This window comes from Protobothrops mucrosquamatus, unplaced genomic scaffold (assembly GCF_001527695.2).
Source record: "Protobothrops mucrosquamatus isolate PMUCROS unplaced genomic scaffold, P.Mucros_1.0 scaffold1399, whole genome shotgun sequence".
Classification (NCBI taxonomy): domain Eukaryota; kingdom Metazoa; phylum Chordata; class Lepidosauria; order Squamata; family Viperidae; genus Protobothrops; species Protobothrops mucrosquamatus.
In genome coordinates, this window is record NW_015387584.1 from 398124 (window position 1) to 407429 (window position 9306).

The following is a 9306-nucleotide window of genomic DNA, read 5'->3' on the forward strand; positions in this document are numbered from 1 at the left end:
TATTTTTTTTGCTTCTGTACAGAAAACAAAAATGTAATGGTGTAGACAAAGGGGGTTTCCAAGAATAAAGGCCCCTCTCTGCTGTAATTGAAGCTGAAGCAAGTTCCAAAGATATGTAAACATCCCCATGCAACATCAATGGCAGCAAAGATACGACAAAATTGTGGTTTGCCACCCGCTTCGGGTGATGTAGTTCGGAAGCTGTTTTGAAAGACATAAAAAATGGGTGAGCTGGAAAATATGGGAAAGCAAGAGTTGCTTTACTACCGGACATTTTTGCCCTCTAAATAGATGATGCTCTCCTTTTCCCATTGTTGCATTTGTGCAGATGATCTCAGGGCACGTTTACAAATCTGCAACTCGTATAACTCACATGAGTTATAACCAGCAATAATTATGTTTTTATTTCTCGGAACCCACTTAATAACTCCCAGAAAAGTTTTCTAGAATCTCTCTTGTGTGCTTCATTTAATATAGCCGGTGCTTGTAGTTTCATCCCTCCTCTTGAAGTAATATTGAGGCATTGGCAAGAAGCTTAGAGGACATTACACAGGAATCTATTTAAAATAAGAGATTGTCTCTTTGCACATGCAGTATTAGTATAAGGGCATAGTTTTTAAAAGAGGATCCATAAAATAAAAGAGGGAACAAAGCATGAATTTTGATATAAAAAATGGGTTTCTTGCATTCATAATTGTAGCAATGTAAAGATAGCTAACATCTACATAAAAATTGAATTACTGGAAGTAATCACTGAATGGCCGATTTTCTGTCTAGTCAGTGAAGAACTGAAATATCAAGAGACTCTTTATAAGCTACTGGGTATAGCTTTATTTATATATTTTCTGTACAAATTTAGAGCTTTGTCATCATACTTTTTTTCTTCCAGAGCACTAGCACAGCAATAAATAGGATAATCCCAATGATAGGTAGTACCAACAAAAGCACCAGAGTCAGGTCTTCACTGGAGATCACATCTGTGGATAAGAGAAAACAGTTTGTAATTCACTCATTGTCATTTCACAAAGCAGTTGCCACTTGACCAAGCTATTGAAAAAACATTTTTCTTGCTATATTATGATTATTCTGTAGGGGCCACAGAAATAGCACTGCATAAAATATAATGATGTCCAAATAGACAGTGGTTTGAAATGCAAATTATTAGCAAATTCTATCAGCATTACCCAATTTGGGGTAAAAAGAATGAGGGGAAGGGGATGCTTATAGCTTGGATTTTTCTGTAATAATAATGTAACAGCTTCAGGATTGTCAGCTGGTGCCCATTTACCAATATCCACTTATGAATATTCCTATTTAAGTGGCTATGCATATCAAGCATTCACTTTATAAAGGAATGTAGGTAACCTGAGGTTAGTGTTTTAAGGAAAATATTGACTATGTTAAATATATTATTTTAATTCCTGGCTCCTCATTATTGCAGTTACTTACCACTCTCCCACTTGACTTGTTTCTCATGAATACTTTCTTGAAAAATTACAGCTCCATAAGTGCTTACTAAGTCCAAGGATTCTGTCTCATTCTCCTCCTTAAAAAATCGACGGCCTCCTAAGAGATAGGGGACAAGATGCATAGTAAGATAAATAGAAATGATAAATTTCCAGCAGGTTGCAGTATATTTCTATTTAATTACAAAAGGGGAAAGTTCTTAAAAAAAGGGGGGGGAATTGTTGAAGAAAAAAAATTGAAAGGAAGAATTCAAAAGACACTTTCCTCAGCTCAATCCACCTCACAGAGTTGTTACGGGGGGGGGGGGGGAGAGGAAGTAGGGGCATTAGGTATGTTTGCTGCCTTGAGTTATTTATAAAAAATAAAAATAAAGGTGGGATGTAAATAATTTTTTTAAAGAAATATTATCAATTAAACATACAAATGATTTTTTTTAAAAAAATGAATCCATGGGAGAATCAGGTAATTATAAAATAGCAGGCTTAATATCAGGCAAAGTGATGAAAACGCTATTCAATGAAAAAGTATTAATTGAGGCACACAGAGGCATAAGCCCTACTAATGAAAAATCTGCACGGATCTTACAGTGCTAAATATTGCTTTACCAATATTTGATTTTTTTAAAAAAAAATAACCTCCAAGTGAATGAAAATAACCTTGACTTGTGTTCAATATTTGGATTTTCTAAAAGCCTTTGGCAAAACTGGTAATGAAAATACAATTTAGGGGCAATGAGATCAAAGGCTTTGTTCTTTTACATATTGCTAACAGGCAAAACAAAAAACTAATTAGTAATGTGCTGAGTGGAGGGAAACAAGTAGAATTCCTCAATAATTTGTTTCAGAAGCAGTGCTTTTTTTAACTTAAAATGCACCTAATCAATGTTGGAAGAGCCCTTAAAACTTTAGCTAGTCCAACTCCTCCTTCAATGGAGGAACTGCTAAACATTTTGGACATGTGGCTATGTATCTTCTATTTGAAAACCTCCAGTAAAGAGCAATATGTCACATCATGTGGAAACATTCCACTGGTTTGGAATCATGATCACCATCACGAAATTCCTCTTAATATTTAACGACCTGTATCTATGTCCTTCTAATTCTTGCACTGCCCTCTGTCTCTGGGGTGAAAGAGAACAAGCTTATTTCTCCACTATATGACTACCTTTGATATATCTGAGAACTGCTACCATGTCTCCTCTCAGTCTTCTCTTCTACAGGCAAAACATACTACCTCTCTTAACTATTACTCATGAGGCTGTTTTTGTCAATCCCCTTGCCATCTTACAGTCATCCTCTGAACTTGTTCCAATGTATCAATGTCTTATTCTATACTAATGTCCAGAGGTGCACACAGTATTCCAAGTGGGGTTTGATCAAGGCAGAATAGAATGGGAAAATTGCTTCTTATGGTCTTCCTTGCTCATACAAAATTTTGACTATGGGTAAGCAGTGAGCTAGTCGGGTTTATGAGCAATACTAAACTATTCAAAATGATTTTAAAAGCCTTTCCTTAAACTAGATCATGTTCGATTTCTTCATACATTCAAGATATATTTATGTTAGCTATTTTATATGTTATGTGCCTCGTGAACAACTAAGCAGAGGGAGAAAAGTCCTTTAAAACTGTGGCAGTGAAACATTCTAACTTACTTGAAGCCACTGGCATTTGACACTCAACCCTGCAGGAATCATGATCAGAGGGATGGCAAACAGATACGCTGCAGAAAAGGTACACCTAGAAAAGGTATAGCATGAGTCCGTTAACAGAGTAGACCAACCTCAATCTTGTCGGATCTCATTTTAGTTAATTTCAACTCACATGAGATTATAACTTCTATTAAGATATATCTCCAAAATATGTACTCATTAATGCCTTGCTAAAAAAAAAAAGACATCTTCAGCCTCCTTTATTTACCCAAATAAGCAAGCAATGGGCAGTGCCCTAACAGTTAAGGTATTGTATATTTGGTCCATCTCTCTTTAGGTATAAGATATGCACCGCTTCCATGAGCAGGTTATTAGATACAGGTATCCAGGAAACAAGATTTCTTAAACAGATATGTAATAAAAGATGATCACAACTAAATATATTCATCTCACCCCAAAATTCCCATTAAAAAATTCAGGTAAATACCCTCCAGAGATTTGTTTCAGATCTGCTCCTTAGCAACACGTGTGATCTATATTAGTATTAAAAACCCAACCACAACATTTCTTTACTATATTTTCCCCATTTACATTCGGTAGCATACGGTGGCACATTGTCCCGTACTCTCTTAGAAGGTAATTTCATTGGAAAAACTGAATACAATAAGCAATTGCTTTGCTTATCTTCTTACCCAGCCATCTAGCACCACTTGAGGGGCAGAATCCACAAATGTGAATGTGTAAATGATGAAACGCTGGTAATGGTTAGGAAAGCGAAGCTCTGACGTAGCAGGTCCCATGGGTACTAGCTGGGTTCTGTAGTTGTCCCCTTCAATCGGGCACCTGGGAAGAAAATGCGTTAGAAAGGCTGTCACGATATGGCTCTTTCTCTAAGCCATGGGATTGTAATGTGTTGAAGGCCCAATTGCATGATAGTTTCATTTCCATTTGGATCTACATTTTATCATTTCATTATTATCAATTGGTTTATGTATTATGGGCTTTTAATCAGATTTGCTGAATTTTCTTGTAAGCCACCCAGAGTCACACTGGTTAAATTAGATATAAACTTGTTTTAAATAAGATATGTAAAACATTGCCATTGAAACCCCCCCTAGTGCTATGAGAATTAACGTTTTTCTTTTTTATTGACTTACCCATCTACTAGCACTGGCCACTGTAATTGCTCAAGCGGATTTGAACTTGGAGTAGCCCAGCACTCATGGAGAACCAGAACTAGGGATGGGTCCAGTCTCTGTAGGATGCGAATCTCCACATGCACAGGTTCTCTCAGGATCTTCACAATAGGATACTGTGTATCTGAGTAGTATGAGGTATAGCTCGAATCTGGGGACAAGAGGCAAAATGCGGCTGTGTGGTTTTTCAGAGAGAGGAGATGCCTAGCGGACTTGATATCAGACATTAAGGCAGATGTACCTGTGGCAATGCGTAGCTCAAGCCGGAGGGGTCCTACTTGGGAAATTGGAGCTGGGCTGGGAGGTGAAAACACTTCAACCTGAAGTGGCAGGAAATCAGTAGCATTGTAGATACAACGAGCATGAAGCCTAAATGTACAAGATACAAGAGATTTTCCTGCTAAATCATTTCCTTTGACTAGAATGTTCAAAATCAATCTTAGTTTTGGTAGATAGCTATCCTTCCTAAGGCTTCGCATTAACAAACCTCTGTTATAACCTGATTATTTATTGCTGTCTAAATAAACAAACGTGAATCAAGCTGCACTTAAAACTGTTGGATTCTTTGAAAAGAGGAGCTATGGAAGATTAACCTTAGTTTGCAAACTATGTACTTTAAAGGCAGTCCACAACCAATCTATGCCAAAAGTGGGGAACCTTCTATAATTGGACTTCCATTCCCATTCCAATCCGCTAACGAGGCCAATTGTCTGGAAAAATAGCTATATACATCAAAAGCTAAAGAACCAAGGTCCAATATGTAAAACTTAATTTAGAAGACTAAAAAATATTCATATCTTAAAACTAAAGGGAGAACTATCTCATCGGTACATGACAAACTCAACATACATGAAGGTACTATCTCGTGTAATATTGCCATCTGGCCCTCTTAGGATGTCAAGGCCAGAAACGAGCTGGTTTTCGTATATCAGTTTGCCACCAGTCACCTAGAAGGACAACAAACACAGCCATTTTTATAGGGTCCAGTAATTAAGTCAAAGATCCTTCAAGAGCCAGATAAATGAGCACTTGCCTGGACTGCATCCTCACCTGAATTGTTGTGCCACACTGTGTGAGGGAAAAGCGGAAGACCAGGAAAGATTCTGTTTTCCTGACTGGACCACAACCTGCTTGGGCATAGGAGACCTTAACACTCTCCAGGATGATTGGATAATCCAACATATCCCTGGAGATTACCAAGATGAAGTAGCCATCTCGAAGGCACTGAACAGTGACTGCAACACACAAAGCGCAGAGGTTACAAGCGGAACAGGTCAAGAACTCTCTCGTTGTGTGTGTGTGTGTGTGTGTGTGTGTGTTTATTTTCAGGAAAAGGCAGAAGTGATCATTCTCTCACCCAGTCTCATCATACTATTGCACACAAATCCTCTTTTTAGGAAAATGACATTTTACTTTCAAAGCACAGCAATGGCTGGATCCCAGGCTCAGCATTAACTACTTTTTACTTTTTACCTGTGTTGCCATAGTAGCATGGAGTCGCCTGATCCATAGCATCATAACAACATCCAGTCTGATGACAAGCTGTTGGTCCTTGTACATCTGCACAGGGTATTCTCCCAGAAGAAACCTGGCATTGCTGCTGAGTTAGAGGGCGACCTGGAAGTAAGAGAAATTGCATTGTTTGGGAAATTAGTCCTTAACGACTAGAAGCGTGTAAATAAACCATAATGTTTTAGTCTTAATATAAGGTCATAATGTATGAGCTTAACATCACAAAAGTTTGTGATTCAAGGAATGAAGAGAAGGCCAGTAATACACGAGAAACTGAAAACTGGAAGGTCTTTATGCCTAAAGATAAAGACAACTTGACTTGTCCTGTGACTTGTTAGATTGTTTCAGAGATATTTCCTTATTAGATTCCTCAATGCCTTAAAAAATAGCAGAGCTTCCAATGGACATCAAGAGTTCTTAATGTATCTCCCTTGAAAGTAGCCCATGTTGAACTGTATAGCAGTCAAATATCAGGAGCTGACATATGCCATGTTTCATGATGTCATATGTATTGTATGTATTATGTCATAAAATACTTTGATAATTTTTATGTCATAAAATGTTTTATAAAACTTGCCAAATTTCAATTCCACAGGAATCATGGGTCCCAGATTTTGGATGCATTCTGTAAGTTAGCCCATTCGAGGTTATTTGGTTGAAAATATTTTGCCCTGTGAGGCCCCGTTTCACCCAGTTAAAGATTACAGACACACAGGATTTAGTAGTATATAAATAAGTAACATAAGAACTAGAAAAGCAATATAGAGCAATAATACACACACACACACACACACACACACACACACACACAGAGAGAGAGAGAGACACACGTGTGTGTGTGTGTGTGTGTGTGTGTGTGTGTGTGTGTATGTAAAAACTTTCTCACCATATGATAAGACCTCCACATTCTTAAATTAAAAACATAAAGCCAGAAACCAAAGTTACTTTGGTTATGGAGTGATAGTATGTGCTTTATATTGTACATTTATGATACTGGCAATAATAAACATTTTAATCAAAGGTAAAATTCACTTACCTAGACTAGATTGGATGACCATTGGATGCACAGGCCCAGGAAAGGACTCCCCTGGATGAACATAGCCTGGCTGAAGTGGGTGAACAAGGTCAGGCTGGCGTGGAAAAAGCTGGCCAGGTTGGGACTCATGTGGATACACCAGACTTGGCTGGAACTGCCCTGGATGCACTAAGCCAGGTTGTAACAGACCTGGATGCACTACGCCAGGCTGGAGTGGGCGCCCCTGTCCTGGCTGGATGGGACGCACGAGGCCAGGTTGGGACTCTCCTGGGTGCACCTGTCCTGGCTGGATGGGGCTAATGATGCCGGGCTGGGACTCTCCTGGGCGCACCTGTCCTGGCTGCATGGGACGCAGGAGGCCGGGTTGGGACTCTCCTGGGCGCACCTGTCCTGGCTGGATGGGNCCTAGAAGGACAACAAACACAGCCATTTTTATAGGGTCCAGTAATTAAGTCAAAGATCCTTCAAGAGCCAGATAAATGAGCACTTGCCTGGACTGCATCCTCACCTGAATTGTTGTGCCACACTGTGTGAGGGAAAAGCGGAAGACCAGGAAAGATTCTGTTTTCCTGACTGGACCACAACCTGCTTGGGCATAGGAGAGCTTAACACTCTCCAGGATGATTGGATAATCCAACATATCCCTGGAGATTACCAAGATGAAGTAGCCATCTCGAAGGCACTGAACAGTGACTGCAACACACAAAGCGCAGAGGTTACAAGCGGAACAGGTCAAGAACTCTCTCGTTGTGTGTGTGTGTGTGTGTGTATGTGTGTGTTTATTTTCAGGAAAAGGCAGAAGTGATCATTCTCTCACCCAGTCTCATCATACTATTGCACACAAATCCTCTTTTTAGGAAAATGACATTTTACTTTCAAAACACAGCAATGGCTGGATCCCAGGCTCAGCATTAACTACTTTTTACCTGTGTTGCCATAGTAGCATGGAGTCGCCTGATCCATAGCATCATAACAACATCCAGTCTGATGACAAGCTGTTGGTCCTTGTACATCTGCACAGGGTATTCTCCCAGAAGAAACCTGGCATTGCTGCTGAGTTAGAGGGCGACCTGGAAGTAAGAGAAATTGCATTGTTTGGAAAATTAGTCCTTAACGACTAGAAGCATGTAAATAAACCATAATGTTTTAGTCTTTTTTTTTTTTTTCCAAAATATAAGTTTTTATTATTTTTATCATAAAAAGAAAAACACATCACAAGTACATCACAATATATAAGGTCATAATGTATGAGCTTAGCATCACAAAAGTTTGTGATTCAACGAAGAGAAGGCCAGTAATACATGAGAAACTGAAAACTGGAAGGTCTTTATACCTAAAGATAAAGACAACTAGACTTGTCCTGTGACTTGTTAGATTGTTTCAGAGATATTTCCTTATTAGATTCCTCAATGCCTTAAAAAAATAGCAGAGCTTCCAATGGACATCAAGAGTTCTTAATGTATCTCCCTTGAAAGTAGCCCATGTTGAACTGTATAGCAGTCAAATATCAGGAGCTGACATATGCCATGTTTCATGATGTCATATGTATTGTATGTATTATGTCATAAAATACTTTGATAATTTTTATGTCATAAAATGTTTTATAAAACTTGCCAAATTTCAATTCCACAGGAATTATGGGTCCCAGATTTTGGATGCATTCTGTAAGTTAGCCCATTCGAGGTTATTTGGTTGAAAATATTTTGCCCTGTGAGGCCCCGTTTCACCCAGTTAAAGATTACAGACACACAGGATTTAGTAGTATATAAATAAGTAACATAAGAACTAGAAAAGCAATATAGAGCAATAATACACACACACACACACACACACACACAGAGAGAGAGAGACACACGTGTGTGTGTGTGTGTGTGTGTGTGTATGTAAAAACTTTCTCACCATATGATAAGACCTCCACATTCTTAAATTAAAAACATAAAGCCAGAAACCAAAGTTACTTTGGTTATGGAGTGATAGTATGTGCTTTATATTGTACATTTATGATACTGGCAATAATAAACATTTTAATCAAAGGTAAAATTCACTTACCTAGACTAGATTGGATGACCATTGGATGCACAGGCCCAGGAAAGGACTCCCCTGGATGAACATAGCCTGGCTGAAATGGGTGAACAAGGTCAGGCTGGCGTGGAAAAAGCTGGCCAGGTTGGGACTCATGTGGATACACCAGGCTTGGCTGGAACTGCCCTGGATGCACTAAGCCAGGTTGTAACAGACCTGGATGCACTACGCCAGGCTGGAGTGGGCGCACCTGTCCTGGTTGGATGGGATGCATGAGGCCGGGTTGGGACTCTCCTGGACGCCCCTGTCCTGGCTGGATGGGACGCACGAGGCCAGGTTGGGACTCTCCTGGGTGCACCTGTCCTGGCTGGATGGGGCTAATGATGCCGGGCTGGGACTCTCCTGGGCGCACCTGTCCTGGCTG

The 9306-nt window shown here is 39.4% G+C and overlaps 1 protein-coding gene across 1 annotated transcript in view; it reads right to left on the bottom strand.

Annotated features, from left to right (window-relative positions):
- Positions 1-855: 855 nt before the first annotated feature.
- The window catches only part of ZP1 (zona pellucida glycoprotein 1), a 15665-nt gene continuing 7214 nt past the window's right edge, over positions 856-9306 (bottom strand). The window contains exons 4-16 of the mRNA XM_015821755.1: positions 8910-9303; positions 7787-7930; positions 7446-7553; positions 6861-7265; positions 5786-5929; positions 5363-5547; positions 5162-5259; positions 4554-4681; positions 4274-4463; positions 3809-3959; positions 3120-3204; positions 1450-1566; positions 856-977 (exon numbers count right to left, since the gene is read on the bottom strand). Coding sequence (XP_015677241.1) covers positions 856-977; positions 1450-1566; positions 3120-3204; positions 3809-3959; positions 4274-4463; positions 4554-4681; positions 5162-5259; positions 5363-5547; positions 5786-5929; positions 6861-7265; positions 7446-7553; positions 7787-7930; positions 8910-9303 — 2271 coding nt within the window. The remainder of the gene's footprint in view (positions 978-1449; positions 1567-3119; positions 3205-3808; positions 3960-4273; positions 4464-4553; positions 4682-5161; positions 5260-5362; positions 5548-5785; positions 5930-6860; positions 7266-7445; positions 7554-7786; positions 7931-8909; positions 9304-9306) is intronic.